The 27,408-nt window shown below is 41.0% G+C and overlaps 1 protein-coding gene across 10 annotated transcripts in view; it reads right to left on the minus strand.

Annotated features, from left to right (window-relative positions):
• PPFIA4 (PPFI scaffold protein A4) overlaps nucleotides 1-27,408 on the minus strand; it is a 146,379-nt gene that overhangs the window by 13,546 nt on the left and 105,425 nt on the right. For 7 of the 10 annotated variants that reach the window (XM_077335123.1, XM_077335116.1, XM_077335119.1 and 4 more), the window contains 13 exons: nucleotides 26,360-26,600; nucleotides 25,399-25,434; nucleotides 22,479-22,612; nucleotides 20,315-20,466; nucleotides 18,184-18,277; nucleotides 17,444-17,525; nucleotides 15,775-15,975; nucleotides 14,559-14,621; nucleotides 12,868-12,894; nucleotides 12,132-12,307; nucleotides 8,698-8,795; nucleotides 5,690-5,865; nucleotides 2,549-2,617 (listed from right to left, as the gene is read on the minus strand). In XM_077335123.1, the coding sequence (XP_077191238.1) occupies nucleotides 2,549-2,617; nucleotides 5,690-5,865; nucleotides 8,698-8,795; nucleotides 12,132-12,307; nucleotides 12,868-12,894; nucleotides 14,559-14,621; nucleotides 15,775-15,975; nucleotides 17,444-17,525; nucleotides 18,184-18,277; nucleotides 20,315-20,466; nucleotides 22,479-22,612; nucleotides 25,399-25,434; nucleotides 26,360-26,600 (1,549 nt within the window). The remainder of the gene's footprint in view (nucleotides 1-2,548; nucleotides 2,618-5,689; nucleotides 5,866-8,697; nucleotides 8,796-12,131; nucleotides 12,308-12,867; nucleotides 12,895-14,558; nucleotides 14,622-15,774; nucleotides 15,976-17,443; nucleotides 17,526-18,183; nucleotides 18,278-20,314; nucleotides 20,467-22,478; nucleotides 22,613-25,398; nucleotides 25,435-26,359; nucleotides 26,601-27,408) is intronic. The other 3 variants (XM_077335126.1, XM_077335121.1, XM_077335125.1) reach the window with 1 other exon arrangement.

Raw genomic sequence — 27,408 nt, forward strand, 5'->3', positions numbered from 1 at the left:
GTTTTTTGTATATTGTACCCCACGAGTCACCAGAGAATGGTGGGCTAAAATTTTATAAACAAACATATTCAGCTAGCAAGGTTGCCAACCTTTAGGTGGGGACTTGGAGACCTTCAGGAATAACAGGGCCAGCTTGTTCTGGGAGCAACAGCATATATATCATCAAATAAAAATAAAAGGATCTCCAAGAAGAACTGATCTGGCAGGAAGGGAGGGATGGAGGAAGGGAGAGAAAGAGACAGAGAAAGAAAAAGAGGGAGGAGGGAAGGAAGGTATCAGTTCTGTTGGAGAAGACAGCTGCTCTGGAGTGCCATTGTCCCTCCTACACACACACCGCATACAACAGTGTCTATATAAGTCACCACTGTACGTACCTTCCCATCCAACACCACATCTTCCAAAGGAGAGGCCAGGCAGGACATGGAGGGGTGGGCTGCCACCGTCCCATCCACCCCCACATCTTCCAAAGGCTGGGCCAGGAAGGCCACAGGAGAGGGGGTCTGCCATCTCTCAGGCTGTGCCAGGCAGGGAAGGCTAGGGGGGGGCTGCCTCCTTCCTACCCGCTCCCCCCAAATCTCCCAAAGGCCAGGCTGCTCAGGGAAGGTTATGGGGAATGGGCTGCCTCCTTCCCACCCACCCCCATCTCCCAAGGGGCAGGCTCTGAAGGGAAGGCTGTGGGGGCGCTGCCTCCCTCCCACTCCCTCCATCTTCCAAAGGCCATGGAAGGTCATGGCGGCTACTTCCTTCCCATCCCCAATTTCCCAAAGGACAGGCTGGACAGGTAAGGCCACTGGGGGGGCTGCCTCCTTCCCATGCCCCCACATCTTCCAAAAGCCAGGCTGGGTGGGGAAGGCCATTGGGGGTGGGCCGCCTCCTTCCTGCCCCCTCCCTCACATCTCTCAAAGGGTAGGTGGGCTGCCTTCTTCCAACCCCTCCATCTCGCAAAGGGTTGGTTGGAGCTGGACTACAGTCTTAGGGAGGGGAGGTTGAGGCTGGAGCCAATCTTCAGCATTCCTTCTCCCTCTCTCTCCTAGTGGTGAGGCCAGCCATATATAGTAGATATTATGTCTGGCCTTGACCATTAGCCCATTGGAATAGTTCCATTTTGCAGGCCCTGCAGAACTGGTTTCAGTCCCGCAGGGCCCTGATCTCTTCTGGGAGCTCATTTTAACATTCTGGGGCCAGGGCTGAAAAATCCCTGACCTTGGTAAAGGTCAACTTCACCTCATTCAGGCCGGGGACCCTAAGCAGGTGTTGTTCTGAGGATCTCAGTGCTCTTGAGGGTATATAAGGGAGAATGTGGTCCCGCAGGTGCACTGGTCCCAGGCAGTTTAAGGCTTTAAAGCTTAGAACCAGCACCTTGAACTTGATTTGGTGCCAATACAGCTAAGCAAGCACTGATACAGTTAAGCATATGTTCTCCATACTGAGCCCCCTTTCATTCTGTTTGTTGTCCCTATTCTCCATACCTTTATATGATTTGGCAATTACTTATGTTGGGCTATTCCACTTCTATTATCTAATCTAGCATACATTTCACACTCTCAGGAATACTAAGAGAACAGTTAGCATATCCTGTAGTTGCTGAACATTGAACAATCCAGAAGGCTTTGTGCCTTCAATACCCACTATTCCTCTCACTGTACCATGCTCTAAGGGGATATGAATTCAAGTTATCTTACAAAAGTTCCTACAGAACTGACAATGGTACTGAAATGATCCCAGATCCCCATGCTTAAAGAAACCCCTCAGTCCAGTGTATATATTTATTGACTGAATAATACAGGTGTTTTGGTACAGCAAGCAGTGTGACATTAATTCACAACATATATAAATAGCAGCTGGGCTGCGAAAATTCTGAAAGCAGGCCATCATATTGTTGAAAGGAGAACAGCATCATACTTCATGGGATTTGGTTGACAGGAAATGGTGACAGAGGTGGCTATGAGGTCCAAGATGAAGGCAAGAGTGTTTCCAACACCAGTGGTCTTCAGAACTTTGTTCCAAGTAGTGTAAAATTGTGTGGTTCCTACCACTTCTTAGGGAGTGAATTCCATGGTCCACAGACTAAGATTTGTCTATATACAAACTTTTTACTGGGATGAATTTAGGTTTACATATACATGTGGCTACTCAGACTTCATTTAGTTCAAGCCAACTGATAAGGGTTTAGGCTAAACTTAAAAAAGGATTATCCATAAGGAAATGATATCCTGCTTCCTAAAGAAGAAGAATTTAGTTTGCCACTAATGTCTAGTAACTGGCAAACAGGATCTCCTTGAAAATAAGAAAACCAAACAGCATAGGCTCTGCTGACACAATCCCTCCCCACAAGGAAGAAGAAAATCTCTCTTGTCTGCAGCACACCATTTCCTAACAGGGTCCCCATCTTTGCACTCTCCCTGGATCAGCATATCTATATTTTTTTTTCCTGCACAGAACTCAAGCACTATAATGTGCCCTTGCTTTGGCCATTTCTTAGCCAACAGCATATACACCAAATTTCTCAAATTCCCACCATGATTTAGTCATAATACTTGGTACTCACATCATCAAGCCTTCTGTCAGTGCCCAAGGCAAGCAGATTGTTGAATTCTCTCTCCATCACCTGTCGTGCCTGGAAATAACATCAGATAAGACAACAGTAATGATCTGTGAAAAGGAAGCAAGTAATAATAGGAACCACAGGAAACTTACACTAGGGCAGCCTTTCTCAACTTTTTTTCGCCATTGATAAACCCCTGAAACATTTTTCAAGTTTCAAAAAACCCCAGAAGCGGCACAATTATGCAGAATATTGTTGGGAAGCATAGCTGTGTACATGTCCACCTTGGGCCCCGCCCCTTCCCAACCCCTCCAGGCCCATCATTGGCCATTTTAGGAGGAAAGGGGCAGATTGACATGACCACAGATGGTCATATCACCCAATAAATGTTTAACAAATTTTAAAAGAATATTAAAAATTAATTAACTCCCACCCATTTAGGAAACCCTTCCAAGGCTGTGAAGAAACCCTAGGGTTTCCTGAAACCCTGGTAGAGAAAGCCTGCACAAATATTTCCTGAAACCTGATGTATCTTCTTGGAACATTCCCAAAAATAAGCATAACTGAAAGTGAACTAAGAGCATTATTCTACTTCAAAACATTAGAACATCTATGAATGGTGTAACGGACAGGCCTCAAAGTGCTAGAATATCAGAAAACAAGGAAGTGAAAGGTTATTTTTTCACCAAATCTGAGAGCTTAAGTGACAAACTTCTCCAAGTAGTCTGATTGGCCAGCAACAGCTGTGAGAGAAGTTATATGAGAGCTTTATGCTATGAGAAGTCAGACAGAAAACGGTGTTGAAAGAAGACATTTCTCTGCCTTAGTTGTAAAACATATACTTTGAGGAGATTTTAGGCAGAGAACAGAGTCTTGACTAATGTGTCTCGATTCAGCATAAACTAAAAGCAGTTCTACACAACCAGGAGAACTGGGAATGATATTTGGCAGAATGATTTCGGGGGATGGGGGGGGAGACTCCCAATCAAAGCCAAAGGAGAAATCCTTTGGGAGAAATCTTCTAGGGAGAGAAGAATCTCTGCCCAGTTACAAGGGGAAATTAGCTGTATTTCCCTAGACTGATGTGAGAGGAACTTGCTTCACACACCTCAGGACTTAGAGGGAAACTGGTGTTTCTAATGCAAGGAGATTTAGGGAGTTTCTAACAGAAGGTTAAGCTAAGGGAGTTCAAATGAACTCAAAGAAAACTAAAAAAGTGTTTAGGTCAACACAGAAGCTAAAGCCTCTCAGTGACCCATTATGCACGGGGGTTTTAGTGCACATTCGGGGTGGAATGGCGGCGACTAAAATCACGGATAACGCACGGAGCCGGCTGCAACCGGCTGCAGCTTCGGTGCATGCCGCCGAAAAAGCCGCGTCAGTGAAACACGGAAGAAAGCGCAGCTTCCGGGTGAGCGGGGCGCAACCAGAAGCGGCGCCCGGATCGGCGCGTGCATAATCGGTTACTCTGGGTTTTGCCGCCGTTGCGCCCCGCCCCGTGTATAACCGGTATGTGTCGCGTCTTCCCCCTCCGCGTTTTCCATGTGACCCGAAATCGCCGTTTCGGCGGCCGTGCATAATGGGCCAGTGTGATGAACTCAGACGCAAAGGAAAAGCCTCTATACCTCTATATCTGGACTTAAGATCTATAAACTGTACAACAGCGGATTTTTTACAACCAAGTTTTATCTCCTCATTTCATCTAACTTTCCCCTCTATATTAAATAAAAACTTTTATTTTGTTTGACTTTAGCACCATTCCCAGTGCCATTCTGAAAAGGTTTTAGTAAAGAGGGCTCTTACATCTTCCCTTAAGGTCCCAGGGCTGAGTTAAAAGCCAAATCTTCTGTCAGTCAGCTTTATTAAATACAACAAAGAAACCACACTATTTGGGCAGTTCAGTCAGTGAGGGAACAGAATTTTATTTTTTGGAAGGAAAAGTTTATCTCAGTGTGTGAAAGTGTGTAGAGGACTCATAAATTGCATTTATGGATAGTGCCAATTGTAAAGCCCCTTCATCATGCACAGGGAGCTGAACTGCCATCCTAAGGACAAATGTATAATCAAAATCAATGTTCCAAGTTGCCACTAAAACTGAACAAATTAGGTTACTGTCTGCTGCCTCTACAGATGAAATTCAAGTGCCCTATCAATACTAATGCTTGGGTTGTGAAGGAGGGAAGAGTCATGGCATCATTAGTGGGCATGTGGCTGTTGATTGGATAACTATTCAATTTCAAATTTGGGTGACTTTGTTTTCTTAAAGCTGGAGGTAGGAAGCCAAGATAACAGCAATGTTAATGCATAGATTTAGTGTGATTCAAGACATAGAGCTGTCTTTGCCCATGTGGCTGTGATTAAAAGATGGGCAAGAAAAACAGGCATTTTCTTTCATTTCAAAAGTGGAAGAGAGAGTCTGAGATATTTTTAGTAATGAATGGGGGAGGGAAGGAACGTTTATAGTAATGTTGAATGGGAAAAGCTGAATGGGAAGTTAGCACTGAAGTAGATAAGTGTGATATTTGAATGTTTTTAATAATTAAATTGGAGGGTAATTAATTTGAGAGGGAAATGAATTATCTCTATAGAAAAAGTAATTGAAAGAAGAATTTGATATTTGGAGCTTATTCCACCTATCTCTTGTATTCAAGTTGTGATCATAGATAAGGAGATATTTCTTCATCTAAGCCAATATCTTACTTGGAACAGTGACTAACCAAATAACTTTGGAAAGTTTATACCATCATAACCTCTTCTGTTTGTTATCACCATCTAGTATTCTAAGTTAGACTGCCTTTGAACTCAGGAATTCCATTTAGTGATCTTGACTGATAACAGGGATTCTAGAGGTTAGGTTCTGGTATAAGGAAGTATAGGTAAATGAAGAATAGGAGAAATGTGGTTGGAGTAAATTAACGTGGCATGTGGGAGTACTTGTAAAGCCCTTATATTTTCAAGGCATAATTTGCTACACATCCAAACAGACAGAATTTTTAAATTTTTTCATAGAGCAATTCACATATTATTTGAATTTCTTTCATGTTCTCTGAAATTCTATTAATAATGTGGCAGATACCAAGAGTCAAATCAAAGAAATAAATAAATGACATTTCTCCTGAAATATTCATGGACATTTCTTCTTACCTGAGTGTTTTGAGTAGGTATTTGTAACACAAGTGCCAAACTATTATGATCAAAATTCTCATCCAAAGATATAAGTGCCCCATGGACTCCACTCTCAATGAGGTTGTTGGCATATTCTCTGAGCCCAATGGACTGAATCCAGTGAATGACTTGATCATTGGTCCAGACTAACACATCTAGAAGACAGTGCGGCCATACATTCAGGACAGATAAAACTATAATTAAGAACAGTTTTTAAGTGCCTATAAATTCCCCAAGATAGAGAACATCTTGTCTTGTTAACCATAACTAGAGTCCTTCACATGACACACACACAGATTAGTGTCACCCTCCCCTTCCTACAGCAAGGAGCTAATTGCACCCACTAGCTCCACCGCCTGCTTATGCACTTATCCCCACAGTGGCACATATGTGCAAAGGCTCTCAACTGGAAATGTTGCTTTTCTGGAGTTCCTATGAACAGAGCCTATGAACATATAAAGGTATGCACAGTGCCACTCCCTGTTTGACATACATTGTCTGTACATATAAGTTCAGCTTTAAAAAATCTTTCTATGTACCATAACTGGTATCACTATGTTTCATGTATACTACAGTATATACAATATACTACAGTAAGCATAATATAGTCACTGTTAGCAAAATACTCTCCCTCAAGCTATAAACCAAAATATTTGTTACAAGGCTCCAAGCCTTAAACTTTGTCCTTGATTTGTCAGCATGGCTGATTAATTTCATACAATGATGTATACTGCACAGACTTGCTGGTTTCCTCAATCCTGTATCAATGCTAATGGACCAACTGCTAGCATATCTAAATGAAGCTTCAGTCTTGGATCCATCCCAATCTGGCTTCCGGCCTGTCCATGGAGTAGAAACGGTGCTGGTCACCCTGATGGACGACGTTCAGAGACAGCTAGACTGAGGTGAGTTGGTGCTACACGTGTTACTGGATCTCATGGTAGTGTTTGACATAGTCAGTCATAAGCTTTTAGTTCACTACCTTGCTGATGTCAGAATACCTGGGATAGCTCTCCAATGGCTGATTTCCATTCTCCAGGGTCACAGACAGAGGGTAGTTATTGGGGAGATGCAGTTGCGTCAATGTCACCTCCACTGTTGGGTGCCTCAAGGTGTGATTCTTCCCGGGACCTTATTTAATATCTTTATGTGCCCTCCTACCCAGCTGGTCTGGGGGGGTTTGGGCTCGGGTGCCAACAATATGCAGATAACACCGAGCTTTACCTCCTGATGGACAGCCACTTGGATGGTTCACCTGAAACTCAACCCTTCAAAGACAGAGACTTTGTGGCTGGGTAGGAAAAGACCAAGCAAGGAAGCTTGCCTACCCTATCTGGATGGGGTCCAACTGTCAGCTGCCACCCCAGCCAGAAATCTGGCTGTGATATTTGATGCTTCCTTAACTATGGAGGCACAGGCTTCAAGAGTAGCGCAGCTAGCATTTTTCCACCTTTGCCAAGCCAAGCTACTAGTGTCTACTTGGCTCTGGAATACCTAGCCACAGTCATCCATTTGATGGTCACTTCTGGACTGACTTCTGTAACTCGATCTAGGTGGACCTAATGTTATCCTTGGTCCAGAAACTGCAAATGGTCCAGAATGCAGTGGCCAACGTCCTTATGGGTACACCTTGGAGGATACATTTTTGACACGTATTCCAACAGCTGCACTAGCTCCCAATTGAATTCCAGATTAAGTTTATGGTACTGGTACTTACCCATAAGGCTATCTGCAGCCCAGGTCCTGCATATCTGAGAGACTTCCTTTCTATCTGCACCCTCTGCTAACACCAGCCAGCCAGAGGTTTGTAGCCCCAAGGAGGTACGTTTGGCCTCAACACGGACAGGACAATCTCCATCCTGGCCCCTGCCTCATGGAATGAGCTCGTGGAACATATCCAGGCCCTGTCGGAACTGGCACAGTTCCAAAAGGCCTGCAAGATGGTGCTCTTCCACCAGGCCTTTGGTTGGGGCCAAAGTTAACTTCTATCAAGCCCCACCTACCTACTTACTCATCATAAGAAGCCCCAGATAATTACTTGGCCTTGGGGAGACCATCACCAGCTACTCTGAAAATGGATTGTTGCTGCCTATATTGATTTTAAACTTACTTTAAATTTAATTTTATCTTATTATAATTATTGTATTTTATATATAATGTTGCAAACTGCCCTGAGCCGGCTTATTGGGAGAGCAGTATAAAAACCCAATAAATAAATGCATGCGTAAAAATCGTTTTTAAGGTAAATTCATGATGCCATTTTTTGCTAGAAAACAATGCTCAGTTGAAATGAATGTAAATACATTTCTTAAATTTGATAAAAACATTTAAATATGTTCTAGTTTTGGTCCCAGAAACATAATAATACAAAATACCCTCTACTTCAGTGTCCTCAAGAGAAACAAATACTTTACTGTCTTCCTTCTTATTAAGAGCAGTAAGCTTTGTCTATTATACTCCAACTTACCTCATTCTCAAGATAAATTATGACTTTCCTGAAATGTGCCAGCATAATTGAAGACTTTGGACACAGAAACGTTTACTTGACATATTAAAAGACAGATAACCAACTAAAAAACTATTCTGTTACCTCAAACATCCAAGGCAATTCCTCCTAAGTGAAGAAATTGTTCACGCAAGTTCTACCTTGTGGTCAATTCTCCATGGAGGTTTTCTGTCCCCTGAACTATAAAGCTCCTACTTAAAGCTATGGAGAAAATTCCCTCCTGTATGGGGAAAGTTAGCAGGATGCTACAAGTCAGATAGAATACTAGAAGAATGAATGAGGAAAATGTTAATTTAGGGAACAGAATTATGACTTTTTTTAAACACATATTTTGTGCACATCAAATCTCTACCAAAAATCCAGTACAAACATTGTGTTTGTACTAGTGGTCACTTAATTTCAAAAATAGCACCAAGAATTTGGTATGAGAGATTGGTTCTTTTGCATTTTGCCACAAGGAGATCTCTACTTTGACATCTACCTTTGATTTCATGCTGGCTCTCTTCCCGCCTTCTCTCCAGTTCCTTTCTATCATAATTCAGTCTCTTCAGGCACATAATACCATATTGCAGGCTTGTTCTGTAAGATTTCAACAGAGAGTTACTTCTAACTTACCTTTCATAGACTTCCTCATAAGCTGAATATGACTTAACTGATGCATTATAACTGCACCACTCAAAATGTAAATCCTCTTTTTGTCAAAACAATGTATCCCAGCTTTTGCCATTTGTTTTTTTATCTACCTTTCATTCTGTATAATTAATTGCTTAGTTGTGAATATAACTGGTTGATGGTAGTGGTGTGTGCATCAGGGATTACGGCTGTAAAGCTGTTTGATGTGTGGGAATATATCTTCCTCATCTGGCTACAAATGATGGCATCAGGAGTATTTCATGCCCAAAAGGCAAGGCAGAAGGAGCTGGGGGACTGGAGATTAAGAAGGGACAACGGTTCCTAGGTGTTTAGTCTTAGCAAAGGTTTTGAGATGTTAGTATCATTGTCTCCTCAATAAAGAGATTTTCATCAACAAGGTCTGCTTATTGGGAGCGGTCAGCTAGAATCTCACACTTTTACAGTAATGTGCAATGAGAGACAAACTCTGTATACAAAGCCATTTTTCAGTCACAACTGGCTCCAAGAAGCTTATTAACACTATGGTAAATATCTATAGCAATTAATTTCTGACAAAACGCTGTACTGATTATATTGCAGAAGTAGAGTCACACTGGTAAGCATTCAGGATCCATTCTTCCCTCTTTAGCCTCAATCTCAGCTTCTAATAACCTCTACACTGGCCTTTGCTACATGCACAGTTTATTCTTTAATTTCATTGCATTCAAAGTGGCTTTAAATTGAATGCTGGGTATACACTCTGCACCTTCTTTCCTCCACTGGAAAACATGGAGTATATACTCTGATGGGCATTTTCTTTTTGGAAAAATGAAAGCCCTCAATCTGTATCTACTCTTGGGTAGCCATCTTTAGTGATTCTTTCCCCTCCGCTCATTGGTGTAAAGGAATGTGGATCACTAAACTTGCATCACAAAGTGAAAAACCACTGGCAAACCTCTTCTGACAACCTTTCAAATACTTAAAGAGAGTAATCATGTCCCTTTTCTACCTCCTCTTCTCCAGGCTGAACATTTCCCAAGTCCCTCAACCTTTCTTCACAGGACTTGGTTGCCAGGCTCTAGATCATCCTCATCATTCTCCTTTGTACCCTCTTAATGTCCTTTTCTCCAGGCTGAACATTCCCAAGTCCCTCAGCCTTTCCTCATAGGGCTGGGTCCCCAGGCTCCGAATAATTCTTTTTGTTCTCCTCTGAACCCTCTTCATTTTGTTCACACACTGCTACCCAGAAATGTCCCTCCCATCCAGTAGGCATGATTCTTATTTCTGTGACCCAGATGTAGAACTCTGCACTTCTTATTGAACTGGTATCACATTATCAAAATATATATATTATATTACAAATAAAATTAATAAAAATAAATAAAATAATAAAATAAAATGAATTAACTATTGAAAAACTAACAGAAAGTTGTAACCCAGATGTAGAACTCTGGACTTCTTGTTCCCATTTGCCCATTTTTCCAGCATGTTCAGATTTCAAACTCTATCTCTTATCTTCTGAGGTGTTCGCTACTCCTCCCAATTTGGTGTTCTATTGTATCACCCCTTGCCCTCCTCTTCTCCAAGCTACACACACCCAACTCTCTCAACTTCTCCACCACAACTCCTAAGTCTCTTTTACATGTACTACAATCAAGTCAGGTTTCCCCTATCTTATATTTATGCATCACATTTTTATTACTCGAATATAATACTTTACACTTCTCCCTAAACATTTATTTTGTTGGCTATGTCCCAATTTTCAAATCTATCCAGATCTCCTTGAATAGTAGTCCTTTCCTCTGGGGTATTAGCCACCCACCCAATTCAGTATCATCAAATGATCAATGTCCCCTCTGTTGTCTCATCCAAATCATTAATGAAACTGTTAAACAATGCTGGCCCCAGCACAGAACCCTGTCCCTGAGGTACACTGCTGGTCACCTTCCTCCAAGATGAAAATGAACCATTGATGAGCACCTTTTGGGTTCAACCAAACAGCCAATTATAAATCCATATACTGCTACTACTTTTGCCTTTTAAACAAGTTGTACCCCTTGGTCCTAAAATTCTGCAATTCTGCTATTAGATCACAGTTCCCTTTCTCTATTAGGACTTCCAGTTCTTCCTGCTTGATTTCCATACTCTGTGCATTAGTGCAGACACATTATAATCCTTTATATGTGTGCCCCATGGCTTTAGTTTTTGAACTTACCTGTAAGTTAATGATTCTCTGCATATGTGCCATTCCTTGTAAATATACCATGTTCCCATCTACAGTTGTCATCAAACTGGGTTTTGAATTTATGTCTCTTTCCCCCATTGGATATAATGGGGGATTTAAATAATCAAAGCTCTTTGCAAACTATCCTTTATCCTACCCTTGTCAGGTGCTAACCATCTCCCAATAGAAGAGCCTCATCACGATAGCACAAACCATGGCCCCAAAATCCAAGCCTTTCCCAATAACATCAGTGATGTGGCCAGTCATTTATTTGCATTATTTTTCTCTCTTCCTAAGCCACAACCATTAACAGGAAGAACTGATGCAAACACAATCTGCACTCCCAGGTCCTTCACCTTTTTCTCAGAGCCACATAGATTGTGACCTTATCCATTTACATTTTTGCTAACTTTTACACAAAATAATGCTATACCATATCCATTGCATTTCCTGCATCTATTAAACTAGTCAAAAAAAAAAGTCTGGCAGGACTTATCCCTGAGAAATCCATGTTGACTTTTATTAAGCACTATATTATCCTCTAAGTGTTACACACTGGCTATTTAATGATCTGTTCCAAACCATTTCCTGGTACCGATGTTAAACTGACAGTAGTAGAGGCATGATCTCAAAGTGGGCAGGAAAAGGGAAGAGGGGAAAACTCCAATGGAAACTTTATGCTTTTGAATGTACTTCAGCTTGTCATGAAAAAAGGGAGAAAATTGCAACAAAAGCACTCCCAAACAAGCCTGGAGAAACAGTGAATAGAAAGAGAACTGAACACTAAAGGGAGAAAAATCAATGCAGAATGGAGGGTGGGGGAATAACACCTATCTGCAGGGAAAATGGGACAAAATGCAGAATGAAAAAGAAAAGCCAAAAGGAATACATGATGAGTGCATAAAATTATATTATGTTTCACATCAGAGTACTTCACTTAAAAAGAGGAAAAGTGTTGATTTTAATCACCTGGAAGCATTTAAACAGGCTCCACAAAACCTCAGAAAAATGGACAACTGACTGCAGCAAGACTCTTCATCTACTAGCATTTAAATAAAGTATAAAAACAGTTTTCTTACCGATGGAAACTGTCTACCATCTTCAGATGCACTCTGAGATCTTTCTTAGTTAGATGATCTAACATTCTTGCATCTACAAGACACTCCATGAAGTAGCTGCGATACTGTGGGAGACCCAGACTTGGAAGCCATTCATTCCCTATCCACTCATGGTTCATATCCCCATAAGCCAGTGTCTGTGAAAATAAAGAAAATATGTGAGTGCATGCTCTTCAGAAGCAATTGCTGAGTCCCAGTTTCACAATTCTGTGATGAAATTTAAGACATTTCTTTAAATGTCTGATAACCCTATGTCTTGCCCAAAATGCTACTCCTACTACTGATACTTGTTCTAGTATTTTAAAGAGGCTATTCGCAGACCATTTATGTTCACGTAACTCCATTTGAAGTCAACAATCATAAGATCTATGTTACAGTTTGGAAAGCAGTTTTCAAGAATGTGAATATATGTTATAAATATATGTTAGATACCTGGCAACATTATGCATATATTGTTTCAAGAGGATTAATGAAAAGTTTACATAGAAGGCACAGCAAAGGAAAAGAACAAGAATCTATCCTCCATCTTTGTTACGCACATTTGAGAAGTAACTTAGGGAAACGTATTCAGAACAGCAAAGTAATGTACATTTCATTGAATCACTGCTCACTTCAGATTTCCTGGATCCTGCTCACTCACACAGCTCCGTGTTCCCAAATATAGTGACTACAATACAAGTTAATGCAAGAATCTCACCTGTGCCCAACTGCCCTCCTCAGTATCCTAAATGTAACAGTGTAGCATGTCAACAAAACAATAGGCAAAGTCAGTTACCCACTATCGTACATGGACTGAAAACCTAAGATACTAAGAGGACAAAAACATGATACAATGTAGACAATGCAACAAACCAACTGGATTCGCAAATACAGGCTACACATAACATCACATGCATGAGGTGCTTCCATTTGAGACTCTCATTCTTTATCAAATTAAAGCGTGGAATATCATGTTGTGATCATTTCTGAGCTTCCAAAGGCTAAAGTTAAGTAACCTGGATCTGCCCCAGCAATGTAAAAGCTTTACTAATGGACTTTGAGAAAAATGACATGTCCTTTCAATAGATGTTACTTACCTCCATGCTATGAAAAGATTCACCTGCCCATTTTATCATATTATGCCTCTATTAAAAGAGATAGGCCATTTTCCCCAAGGTAGTTGGCTTGATATGACACAAATGCATGCTCTCTGCAGTTCAGGCACATCAGCATATTCAAAACACAGAGATAAACAGTTAATGAAAGAGGAACAGCTTCTATTCCAAAAGGGCTGGGTAGTGGGAGTACAGCGTCCCTACATGTGACCCTGGGCTAATTGCCAGTAATAACATATTATATTAAAAGCATGTGTCCAACATAATTTCTGGGGGATGGACCACAGCTCACTGGCAGAGTATCTGCACAGATTAAGTCAGGCTTTCTCAACCAGGGCTTTCTGAAACTCTGGGTTTCTTGACAGCCCTGGAAAGGTTTCATGAATCGGTTAATTATTTTAATGTTTTAAAATGTTTGTTAAACATTTATCAGCTGATATAACCATATATGGTCATGTAGACCTGCCCACCCCTCCCAAAATGGCCAATGATGGGCTTGGAGAGGGTGGAAAGGGGAGGGGCAACAGGTAGGTATATACACACCTATGCTTCCCAACCGTATTCTGCACTGGGGTTTCTCCATTTCTGGGGTTTCTCAAGGCCTGAAGCATGTTTCAGGGGATCCTCAACAGTGAAAAAGTTGAGAAAGGATGGACAGTGCAATGCAGTGGTAAAGGAGGCAAATGCAGTTTTGGAATGTATCAACAGAGGAATCAACAGGGGCGTTTGTTGGTTTAGTGGGAGTGTTAGGGGTAAGAGAAGATGTAGTGACATGGTTAGGAAAGTCTGTGGAATATATAAGTGTTTTCAGACGTTATTGTATATGTAAAAATATAGGGACTAATTTTAGCTTAAATTCTCAGGTTAGGGTTAGCTTACGTATGGGTCCAGATAGGGAGTTGGTAGGTTTAGTGTGAGGTATAGGGTTGGGAAAGAAGATGTTGTGACATGGTTAGGAAGAGCTATGGCATGTATAAATATTTTCCGACATTGGTGGTCCCCGACCTGTGGGAAGCCCACCTGGCTATTAATTAGGTCATTTGTATCCAAATTGAAAAAGAAACAATTGCTACTACTGACTTGAAGCTCAACACTTGCAGGCCCTGAACAAGAAGAAATTTCTTATTCATGCAAGTAAGTCATTTGGCCAGAGTTACAACAGCTTCTTACTGTGCGTATGCTATAGTATAACAGTATTAATTTTCAAAAAGTTTTTTAAAGTGAAATGTAATTCCTGACAAGTTTGCTGAGGATGAAATGGATATTGAACCATTATTATTTAAAGGAAACGTACCGTTTTGGTTGAAGTTGCCATAGTTTCCATCTCTTCGTGTGTGACCCAGACATTTCCAGATGACTAAGGAGGAAGATCAGACATGTGAACAAATGAGGAAGGAACTTTTCATTCAAGCATTTTAACTAGTCAGCTATCCAACTTTTGTTTCAAGATGCTATGAAAAGTCATCCCAATTTACCCTCAAGACAAAGACCCTCAGCATAATAATTTCTGATGCTTTGAATGAATGTCCCTGGTGGCAGGGACAGATTATCTGTAACATTTCAAAGGAATAGATATGATGGAAGCCTCCTCGAACTTCATGACTGCAATTACAGCCTCTGTTTTTGTTTCCTCAGTTTCTTTCTTGTGCAATGCTTGCTCAGCCTTACATTCTTTAGTGCTTCTAATTATTGGCCACTCCACTTGCCTGCCCAATATTACTGCCTTGTCCTGATTAAACTCCTCTTCCCTATAGATCAGAGTTCTTTTTGGAGTCTGCAGAAGCTTTGGAATTTAGACATAGCATGGTGAGCACAATTATAAAATGGCCACCATGGGAGGCAACGCCATCCACAAAATGGCTGACAGCTTATCTTCGGCCACATAGTGAAGATCCTTTTGTTGTGGTAGCAGCTGCCAAAGCAACCTTTAAAAAAATCTGCATGGGCAATCAAATCTCCAATGGCCACTCAGAAGCCTTGCTGGTCAAAAGCTGCACCTGTCCATACCCAGTTACTAAGACCACTTGGTAGGCACAAGAAAGGTGAATGATGGTGGGCACCATGGAGCCCACGGGCATCATGTTGGGGACCCCTGCTTTAGAGCAATGAGGGGAAATTAGAGACCAAATACATGAATTTTGGCAAGCAAGAAGTCTAAGCAAGTACATGAGTTTGGGGGAGAACAAAGTTCTCTTCAAATAAAGCCAATAGAGCTGGTGACCTAGATTCAGGCTATTCCACTGATCATTGGAACTGCATGACACACAAGCACCGCTTTCAATTTATTTTAAGAACCTAACAAAGCATAGGACTTAATTATGCCCTCTTTGAGAAGAGATGGGAAACAGGTCTTCATCAGAATGCTTGTTGCTTACTATCATCCATGCCTTTATGTTTTACTGAAAGGCTTTGAGATTTGGGTTCTAGCCCTTCATATGGTAAGGGAAATTAGTAACATCAGCTCTGTATCATTTTGGGAAGATCTCAAAAATGTAACATGAAATACTTACTGTTCTTGAGGTAGGAGGAGCTGAAGGGCTTGTAAGAGACACCATTTCTTGAATGGCCAAACGCAGTTTTAACCGGTGAAGGGCATTGCTGATGCCAATCTCTCTCTGTATCTCTGTATCGGATAAGGCAGACATGATGGCACCACTCTTTACGTTGGCTCTGCAGGCTGCAACATACCAAGCAGGCATGCCCACCCAAAGCTGAAACAAAGAAACTACAGATGGGCTCATGTCTATTTTCACTGGTTCAGGGAGGTACACCAAATCATTAACATTCTCTCCAACATTTTCTTATGTTGGACACAGATATTCCGATTAATTGCTCTCATTTCTCCTAGTAAAAATTACTAGGATAATATTTTTAATCCAGGAGAAATTATTAATCAGAATATTTTTCTCATTAATATTTTATACTCAGTTTGAAGGAAATGCTTGTACAGAATGAAATGTTTGCAATAGATTAAAAATGTAACATATAGGAATAGGACTGCACCCAGTGTTCGTATGTGAACATTTTTGGCTAGAACTGACCAAAATATCCCTCTCCCTTATTAAACTTCTTCATTGATATTTGCAGCTTGTTCCTTTTCTTTGATCAACTGGGGATCACACTGTCAGTATGATGATGTCACAATGCCACACAGCCAATCAGATTTGGCTATGTGACATCTCAAAGGTAATTTGGAAAAAGGTTAATACTATCTGTCTTGATAGTCATTGTTTTTATCCTATTTGTAGAAGAAACAGGAGAAAGGGTCTTCTTGACAGTGCTGTCAAAATTTTGGAACTCCCACTGAGTGGTGTGAGAGCCAGTGTGATGTAGTGGTTAAGTCTGGAAGCCTCTAATCTGGGGAACTGGGTTTGATTCCCCACTCCTCCACATGCAGCTAGCTAGGTGATCTTGGGGACCAGTCACAGTTCTCTCAGAGCTCTCTCAGCCTTACCTACTTCACAGGGTTTCTGTTGGGTGAGGAAGGGAAGATGATTGTAACCTGCTTTTCCTTTGGGTAGTGAAAAGCAGGGTATAAAATCAACTATTCATTTATCTGTCTCTCTATCATTGACTTCTGTCAGTGGATCAAGGCTTCTGTCTTTTGTTTGGTGTTTCCTCATTAACTCTTTGAGAGCCAGTTTGGTGTAGTGGTTAGGAGTGCGGACTTCTAATCTGCCTTGCCAGGTTCAATTCTGCACTCCCCCACATGCAACCAGCTGGGTGACCTTGGGCTCGCCACGGCACTGATAAAGCTGTTCTGACTGAGCAGTGATATCAGGGCTCTCTCAGCCTCACCCACCCCACAAGGTGTCTATTGTGGGGAGAGAAATGGGAAGGCGACTGTAAGCCGCTTTGAGCCTCCTTCGGGTAGGGAAAAGTGGCATATAATAACCAACTCTTGTTGTTGTTGTTGTTGTTAGTCCTCCTCTATGTTTATGAATTTATATGTTTCTGTTTATATGTTTTAAAGTTTGGGCTGCTTTACTGTTCATCACAGTGGACAGGCTGAGTTGGGTGGAAAGGCGGCACATAAATGTTTTTAATGAAATGACACATAGTACCCCACTGCTAGTGTCAAGCCTGGGCACTTTTCACAGTGGATGACAGCTTTTCCATTTTATCTTGGCCCTAAACAAAATAAGCACTGTTAATAATTTGAAGGTCTTGTAGCCTTACCTCTAGCCAGGACACTACAGTTGGGCCATCCCACTGAGCGAAGGGAATGCCCTTTCTTCGAGCATCTTCCAAAAGCTCATGTCTGGAAGAACAAAACAATAGAAGAACTCTGTTGTATCAGTCCAATGAACCATCCAGTCCAGCATACTGTTTCACACAGTGGCCTACCAGGTGACTTAGAGGGCCAACCAACCTGGCATAAAGGCCAAGGCCTTTCTCAATGTTGCTTCCTTTATTCAGCTTTATTCCCTGTGCTAAGCATCAGATAGAAAGGCTTTGCCCAACGGATTTTAGCCTCCATCCCTAGACTAACACTAGTATGGAGCTAAAGAAGAAAATCCAGGTTCTGTACCAATGGAAAAGCCCTCAGAGGCATACAGAAAGATCTAGACAGATAATCTTACCTGTAGTTATCCTCAATATTTTTTCTAGCCATTCTGGTTTTGTTATGTGGACAGGAAGTTACAGAAAAGGTAGGTATTGTGAAGCTTTGGGAAACTGTCAAAGAGATATTAAACAATCTTGCAACATGTATCTGCAAGGAAGTCATGGGCAGATATAGGATAAGTATCCTCCAATAGCATCCCACCTGAACTGATATTTCATTCTAGAATGCATTCCAGAATATTCTGCAATGGCATTTGAATTCTATGGCCAAAGCACAGAAGTTGTTCAGCACCCAAATCAGTGTGATATTTTCAAAAAGCTTTCTGAAAGGAATACTGAACCAGCACACTCACTTTTTTTTAAGCCTTCGGTCTTTCTCTGCTTGAGCTCCCAGTTTGCCAAGACCAAGTGTGTCCTGAATGTTAATCTCTGAATCTGTCAGCATAACTGAAAAATATAAAAAACAAAGGATTCTGATGATCCAACAGAGTTGGAACTACAAAGGGAGTCCCATATACTGAAGTAATCCTTGTATAACAAGCACTTTGAATCATATTTTTAGTTGTTGCACCCCCCCCCCCCGTTGGTATCAAGAATTTAGTGATTTTCAAAAGTATAATGATCTGCACTTACAGATGATAGTGCCTATAGAAAGTATTCCTAGAGTAGTATAGTGTGCTGGAGTAGTGCTAAAAGTCTGATTCTTCAGAGTATGATCAATGAGAGTTTAGTAAAGATTTTTCTTTTATTAAAGAATACCATTGCACTGTGCATTCCTACAAATATGTATACAGCCTCTTATTTTTTATATATACTGTATATAATAGCAATACTATTTGTAAATCCTGTACATGGTACCATGGAACACCCTATGTTGTCATGTGCCTCAACACCCATCCTCTCACCTCTTCACTTTATTCAACACTTTCTTCCCAACTTCCCTGCTCCCTCAAACCTTTCCCTTTCATCTGCTTCTGTCTTCCTATGCTTTTTGCTGGTTCCAAGTGTTACTATTGTATGTATCCACGTCTGTTGCTGAACTGGTTTTCAGACAACCAGTTTATAAAATTGATTGCTTTGAAAAGGCATTATGATATGGCTGCCATTTTCAATGAAACAATTCTATACAGAAGTGAGAAAAACATATAATCACTAAAACTAAACCAGAGGGGGGGGGTTGTGTGTGGATTTTTTCTGCCAATCAGTACAGTCTTCTGCAAACAATTCAAAAGGCTCATGCTAAACCTTTCTTTCTATTCTACTGCTATTCTACATAGCTATTGGATTTCAGTATTTGTCCCTTGTGCCATTGCACAACTTCAATTTGCCAGTACTTACTTTCACAACCTTTCATTCTGTCCTCCCTTTTTTTGCTCAAGTCTGTCCCCCACAAATGTATCCCTTTGGGGTAATGAGACTGTAAATGGGCTGAGGCATGTCCTGGATATTCATCTGACTCTTTCCAGAAGATTCACAGTGTCAATGCAGGAAAACTGACCTATTTTCCACTTCTGATACTTCCAGTTTAGTACTAAAGAAATGAATGGATAAATATGGGGAGTTGCTATTCAGTCTTTGGCTAGGTCTTCTATTTATTGCCATTATATTTTCCTCTATATTGGACTTGAAAACTTTGTTTATCACCAACGCTATCATCTTTATCCAGTTCTCCTCAACTTTATTCAATATTTTTTTCAAGATTTACTTTTGTGGCACATTGATTTTTGAGGGACCTAAGTACACAGTATAGCACAGCTTGATTTTATCAGATCTCAGAATCTAAACTGTGTAAGTATTTGGATACAAGATCATCAAGGAAGGATTTTAGAGGAAGGCAATGGCAAGCCAGCTTTGATAAATCACTTGCCTTTAAAACCCTATGCAGTTGCCATAAGTTGGCTGTGAGTTGATGGCACTGCGCACACAGATGTCTGCAAGACTCAATTGTTTGAGATAATGCCTTTTATTTACCAACTTTTGTGTTGAGCATCCCTTTTCACAATCCTAATTTTCCAAACCTTGTCCACTCCTCTCCATTTGTGATTTCCCTTTTTTATTTATTAACTGCCTCCAAGGCATGTTAAGCACCTAAATCGACTTGTGGCACCTAAAAAGCTAATTTATTGTTGCATAGGTTTTTGAGAGAGAGATCTCCCTTTGCCAGTGCTACTTCATGCATGTGACAAAATGAGGTCAGACTCCTGAAAGCTTCATCCGCACTAAATCTGTTATCTTTCAAGGTGCTACAAAAATATTATTTTTGATTGCAACAGATTCTAAAATGTCTCCCCCTCTAGAACAGGATGATTATTATTGCATAAATTGGGGGAGGGGGCAGATTTAATTGGCAAGCTGCTTCCATAACTATTTTTCCATTCTACAAGTGGTGTTCAGAAGTATCTATCCAGAGATATCACCACAGACATATGGGAGGATAGCTTTCCTTTTACATGGGTAAAAGTCCCAGACCTTGCCCAGTAGTACCTTCTCTGCCCATCTGGATCAAGCGAGCTTTCTCTTTCTTTCCAAATAAGCGCCCAATAGAGGATTTGATGCCTTTTCTTTTGGATCCTTTGTGCAGAGAGTCCTGGCTGCTGTTACTACTGCTGGGGTTACTGGCCTGGTCCTCCAAAGCGCTAAAGTATGAGAAAGAAAGGGATGAAAGCTTAGGTTAACATCCACTAACAATGAAGAAAACAATGAAGCAGGATTACCTTTGCAGATTTAGTACTATTTCCCCTTTTTACCAAAATACTTGCTGTACACTACACACTCAAGCCTTTTGGGGAGGGAAGGAGAGAATACAGTACCAGTGTTATGCCAAATAGCTGCTGCCTGTGTAAGGAGAAATGGCTGTATCATCTCTTCAGATACACAGTATCATTAATACCAGAAATGAATCTTAAGATACCCCGTTACTAAGTATTCGTGCATAAAATCCTATCTAGCAATAGCATGCCCTTCTCGGTTGGCTCAGGGCAACAACAGGATTCATACAACAGTTAACTTTGATAAACTGCTTTTTTGAATATTTAAATTTAATTGTATTAATTAAATTATATATATCACAATTTAGCCTTCTTAACCTTATAGAGGGGGCCCAATTTTTTTAGGTGGGTTGGTATATTTATTTTGTTTTGTGGGTAGGAAGGCCAGCATTTTCTTGGTGTTAATTTCCTGGCCTCAACTGTAAGCATAGCAGAACTCTGTTGTGCAGGCCTTCCGGAACTGTTTACGGTCCTAGAGGGGCCTGATCTTCTCAGGGAGAGCATTTTACCAGGTTGGAGCCAAGACTGAGAAGACCCTGGTTCTGGCTGAAGTCAGTTTTACTTATTTTGGGCCAGGAAGCGTGAGCAACTGCCATTGCTCGATCTTAGCACACTTTCGAGGGTAAAGCAGAAGAGGTGGTGCTGTGAGTACAAGGGTCCCAGACTGTTTTAGGCCTTAAAGGTTAGAACTAGAACCTTGAATCTGATCCAGTCTCCAATCTGGAGCCAGTACAATTGGGAGAGCACTGGTGTGATATGGACTCTCCATTTAGTCCCCAGGTGAACTTGTGCTGCTACATTCTGGATCAGCTGGAGCTTCCAGATCAGCTTCATGGGAAGCCCTGTGTAGAGTGAGTTACAGAAATCCAGTCCGGAGGTGACTGCTGCATGGATAATGGTGGGCTATCGATGGGAGAGGTGCTGTTGGAAAGGTTGCAAGTGGAGAGGGAGGGAAACAGAACAAACAATGGAGAACTTGCAACCTTTCACACTGAGAAAAGCCCCTAAATGTCCATTCCCTTTAAAAACTACATAAGGGAGGGCGGTATATAAATATAATAATAAATAAATAATGAATAAATAAGGGGGGAAACTGTCTTATAAATTAGATAGGGGGGTGTCACTAGTTTAGAGAGTGCCTTGGTGTCATCAGCAGTCCCTACAACCAGTTCCCTATATTCGTCTGAAACTTATTTGTATGCCTAGCAATTTAGGGGTACCAAGTATCATTTTTAACAGGCCAGGGCCAAAAACGAATGTAGGTAAATAATGCAACAACGATGAACACTAGCAAGCACTTGCATGCCCATTCAGCTAGTGACAATTTTAAGATCATCATTTCATAAGCATTTGATGGATATGCATCAAACATGTGTATGCTTGGGAAACATTCAGTCACCTACAGAATCTTATTTAGTGCATAGTTAACTTACTTTATAAATTGCATATTTTAATAACTGTACTGTGTAATTGAAAAGAGGTCAGCTGACTGTATACACAAAGAGACTTCCACTTCCTAGTACCACTTCTTCTCCCAGTCCTCAAAGAGCAAGGCTAAAGTTAGGAAGAAGAAAAAAAAACATTTGCAGATGTTTTTCATCTACACATTTTGTTCTGATTCTCTTACATCACTTTTTCCATTCAACTGGGAAAGGTATAGGAATACCTTTCTATGACCAGGGCCCATTCAGCACACATAGGATAATGCACTTTCAATGTGCTTTGGATTTTCCTGTGTGGAACAGGAAAATCTGCTTCTAATGTGCATTGAAAGTGTATTATCTAATGTGTGCAGAATAGGCCCTATTCAGTAATGAAGTTTACATCTGGCCACAGAGTAGGCGCATCCTTTCTTCATCTCCCATGCCAGACCCCTATACCTCTTGCCTTCCTCTTGACTCAGTGCAGGGTGTCCAAGCTTCTCCAACCGCAAGGTCCTGGGTGAGGAAGGAGGAGAAGTCTCACATTTTATGGTGGTTTTATCTTCTCGACTCTCATCCCGACCAGCTGGTGACTGAACAGATAAGGCAAGGTCAGAGTGCAGATTCCTGCCCCTACACCTCCCTCCCATCTCTAGCAGACTCACCAGAGGCATAGCTCACCTGCCAGTTCAATTAAAGAAGAAGTGGAACAGGGCCACATGCATTCAGAATGTCACAAGGGTTGCTGATCACTGTATGCCCTAATCCAAAGGCCTGGATGACTGAGTGGCAATTATCAGTGTCTTATGGAGTGATGTAGCCCTAATGAGAGGGAATGGAGCCCAATAACAGCAGGAAGGAGGAGACAGGTTGTCACCTATCAGCAGCAAGCAGCAATGAGGAGAGCAGATGCTCCCTTTCCCAAGGACCAAGCCAAATTGTGAGTACCACATAGCATACCCAGTATGGGTTACTCTTTGAGTAGCTAATCTAACACTTCTGAAGGCAGGAAAGTGTTGACATCATGTAGATGAGTCTTGTGCATATTTCTATGCTTCACCTGGTTCTGGTTCTATGGGATCCAGAGCAACTTCTCATTATAAGTGCCATCCTTGAATTATCCATATACAATATGGTTTTCAGTCACTGGACTGGGGGCTGACAGCACTCTGCCTGAGCTAGGGAAATTGGCCCAAACTGCACAGTTCAAGCATTGGCAGGATAGTGATCACATACTCTGGTGCACAGTTCCTTTGCAAAGGCAACTGAAGAGGCATGCTTAAAGAACTCCATATGTACAAAGCATATAATTCATTGTTCTCTGTGAATCTGGCTTGAAGCAAAGCCTCTGGGAAATATATCATGACTAGCCATTTCTTAAGATTTTGACTTCTCTCAGTAGTATTCAACAAAACCCATTAATATTCAACAAAAATCTGTTTTGGCTGTCCCTGCTATGCACGATGCAGTAACATTAGATGCTGCAAGTAGAGGTACCTAAAGCACTTAATCAGAGATACAAAGCATGCTTCCATGGGGACCATAAGATGCGGCCATGCGAAAGACTGAATGCTACAGTTTAAACAGGAGATTATATTCAAGCGCATTTGTACTGAGTTCATCACAAGTATGGTATGGGGCCTGAAGGCAGATAAAGATAAGGCAAAGAAACAGGTGGAGGCATGCAGGACCTAGAAATATTTTGTTTATTACTTTAGGCAGCAGGTTTGTGGCTGTGTTAAAAATTGTGGAAAGTGGATTTTGAATACTAAATCAGCAGTTCATGCAGCACTCTAAGGGTTAAACTACACATCAAGCAGATCTGAATGTAGATCTCCTGCCATTTTCCCTAAAGATAAAAGCAGTGTGTGTGTGTGTGGGGGGGTTTAAAGGCTTCCCCATGCAATTTCTCCTTCCCTCAAATCTACTGTTTGCTCAAAAGGGAGAAACATACAGGTATCTAGTCCTCAAATTATTCAAACAAGAGCCTATGGCAGGTTCACTGATATCAGTCACCTGCTGAAAAGAGTCACCTGCTGAAAAGGATTTAAACAATCATGCCAAATCCTATCTGAGTATTGGGACAAGAAAGTGACCTGGAAGGGAGACATGTTGCATTCCCTTTTAAGTGAAAGATTGCAAGGGCATCCTTCATCTCTTTCAGAAAAGCAAAGGCTGTACACAGCTCACAAAACTGAAAAAAATTAATTCCAATTTTCTGTTCTGCTGAAGAGAAAACATTGGTTCTGGTTCTCCGTTAAGATTTGTACTTCACATATTTTCCTGTCCATATCCTTAACAATTTCTCACATTTCACAGCTTTAAAAAAATCTCCACAGTTCCCAACTAAAAAACTAACCCACAGTGTACATATGGATCACAAACTGGGGCTTCTGATTTCAGACCAAACAAAATATCTAGATTTCTAGATCTTCTGGCTCTACAACCATGCATGCAAAATTGGACAAAATACATGGAGAATTTTATATTGATGGGAGAAGCATGTGAGAAACTTGTGAATTACCAACATTGCATGAGTACTAAAGCCCACTAACTGTACATAGATTAAGATCCTCTAAACCTCTTAAAAGATGAGCTCATTTAAAAAGTCAAATGGCAAGGTAAATGCTGTATGTCATCAGTGATGGAACAGGCCCAAGCCTAGAGATAATATATTTGCACCATCACATTTTACAATGTACTCCAAATGTCATTCCAATTCTGGAAAGGGATCACATTCTCTCTGCAACAAAAGTATCTTGGTTTGAGTGAAGAGAAAACATGATCTCTCTGCAATAGAGCTGCTGTCTTAGAGAAATACCTCTGGATTCAATGAAACAACTGAACAGCTGTACATTTACTGCAGAACAAAGCACCTGTCTAGAAAAGTCCTTAGGGTGTCCTAGATGTATATGTAGGATAGAAAAGGCAAGCACATGTGACTAGACCCACAAGGTAAACTTTCATCTGTCTTAAGTCAGAATGGTCAACCAAGAAATTTAACTTGCCTATGAATGTTACTTTCAGCATAGCTGTCTTCCACATTAAGAATAGAGCTACTAAGTTGCATTTCAAGGAACCCAATTTTACCATGATCAGGAATGATGCTGACGTAAAGTTGGACTTATATGTGTTACATTTCTATAGAAGAGTTTGGGACATTTCCCCCCCTTTTTAAGGGAATAAATTTGGTGGAAGCTGCTCAAAGAATGCAAATGCAAATAGCATTCTAATTTAAAACAGCTGTTATCTTTTGCACTCTCTACACTATAATCCTGAGAATACAGACACTTGTTCTAAAAGTGCTCAACATTGCTTTGACAGGATTAGGAGTAGAAGGGTTACACATCAAAGAGAAAGAATAAGCAGACAGACTCACAAGCAGTTTTCTTCTGTGTTTCCTCAAGTCACTGGGCTGTCAATGCAGGGTATGGAATGGATAAAGGTTAGCCAACATGAAATCATGAAATAGAAGACAGAATGCTAATATTGTTTTTATTAAAATTTTATTTATTAAAATATTTCGATGGTGCCTTTCCCACTGATCAAGGGAAAGGCTTGCAACACAGATGTAATATGAATCCCAGATTGGCCAGGGATTCTGTTTTTGGGGGAGGGGGCATTGTCTGGACATAGAATTGGGGTCACTGTGGGTGGGCAAGTAGTTTTGAATTTCCTCCATTCTGCAGGGGGTTAGATTAGAAGACCCCAAAGGTCCCTTCCAACTCCATGATTCTATGAATAATTGTATCCATGTGAATGAGGACTTCTGAAGGCAACAGTGCTAGCAAATGAAACACAGGGCTTTTCCACACTAGGTTTTGATTCTGTGTATCTTCTTTACCACATGATTTTTTTCCCTCCCTTACAAACAGTTAAGTGAATTGGTTGCTACTCTCCTCAACTTTTTACAATGCTTTTTCAGTGTTCACAAAGGTGGTTTTAGAAATGTCAGAAAAACTTGAAGAAAACCCAGAAGACCCCTTAAATCAAAATCATGTCTGATAAAGGCAGCTTTGACTCTCAAAAGTTTAAACCCTGAACGTTTTGTTGGTCTTTGAGATGCTACAGAATCTAACTCTTCTACTGTAGACCAGTCCTCTGAAAATATCAGCAAACCATACAGTCTGTAAGGAAGTGGGAAAACCCATGCATTTAAGAACTGCATCAAATACCCGATGTGGAAAAGTCTATAAGAGGAACTTTTAAGACCCTGAGGGGAGGACAATGTAACATGGCTGCATTATATCCAATCATGCTATAGAAGGTGTAGTATACTATTAAATAATCCAGTTGTCTTTGTACCCTGGTTTATTTCCCACCTCCCCTTTCCTGCTTACCAGAGTCATGCTGCATATTCGATCAAGATCTTGAGCTGCACTGCGAGAGGTGAGCTTGGGAGTAGAGCGGCCACTGATAGGAGGAGATGAGCTGGCCAAGGACAGTGCAGTTAGGGAGGTGGGGATGGATGCTCTCTTGCGCAGCTGTGTTAGATTCAGGGCCTCCATGCTACTACTAGTGACACGGCTCTGCAACTGTTCAGCACGCAGCTCTGTGGACTCTTTCTCCTCCTGGATCATTCTAAAGAAGAAGGGCTTTTTTTTTGTACCCTGCTTTTTATTACCCAAAGGAGTCTCAAAGCAGCTTACAATCGCCTACCCTTCCTCTCACCATAGCAGTACCTTGTGAGATAGGTGAGGCAGAGAAAGCTCAGAGAGAATTGTGATTGGCTCCAAGGTTGCCTAGCTGGCTGCACGTGGAGGACTGGGGAATCAAACCCAGTTTTCTTGATCAGAAGCAATTGCTTTAACTAGTACATCAGACTGGCTCTCAATAATATATATTTGATCACTGCATCTCCCAGCATAGTCTCCATACACTCACTACTTGGAATTCTGTTATTCACATTTTAAAAGTATTTAAATTACTAATATGGGAATTCAGAATTTCTGGTCACAACATCCCCAGATGACAGAACAAGCCCAGAATTCAAATATCACACAGAAAGCAACCATCTGGCTTCTTCTCCCTAATATTTTATTCATTTTTCAAAAAGTATATCCAGTTTTTCATTTGAGAGTGCTAAGTAGGGTGGTCCATATTCAGGTGCAGGTGCAGGAGTTGAGTTAGAACAGTCTTTCAGATGCTGGTAGAAATTCCAATTTTGTAACAGCTACATTTTTAGGCATTCTGGCATCCCTTACACATAGCTCACATTTTTAAAAATATTTTCAAATCTGAAGTGTTAGACAAGAAATCTTTTTATTATATATTAAACTCCAGATGTTTTTAGATTACAGTTTTCTGGGCTCCGTTCACAGCACATTTCTTGCCAGTTTAAGGTAAATTATAATAGTAAAACAATAACCAAAAACCTGTTCTTATTCTA

This window comes from Paroedura picta, chromosome 4 (genome assembly GCF_049243985.1).
Source record: "Paroedura picta isolate Pp20150507F chromosome 4, Ppicta_v3.0, whole genome shotgun sequence".
Lineage (NCBI taxonomy): Eukaryota > Metazoa > Chordata > Lepidosauria > Squamata > Gekkonidae > Paroedura > Paroedura picta.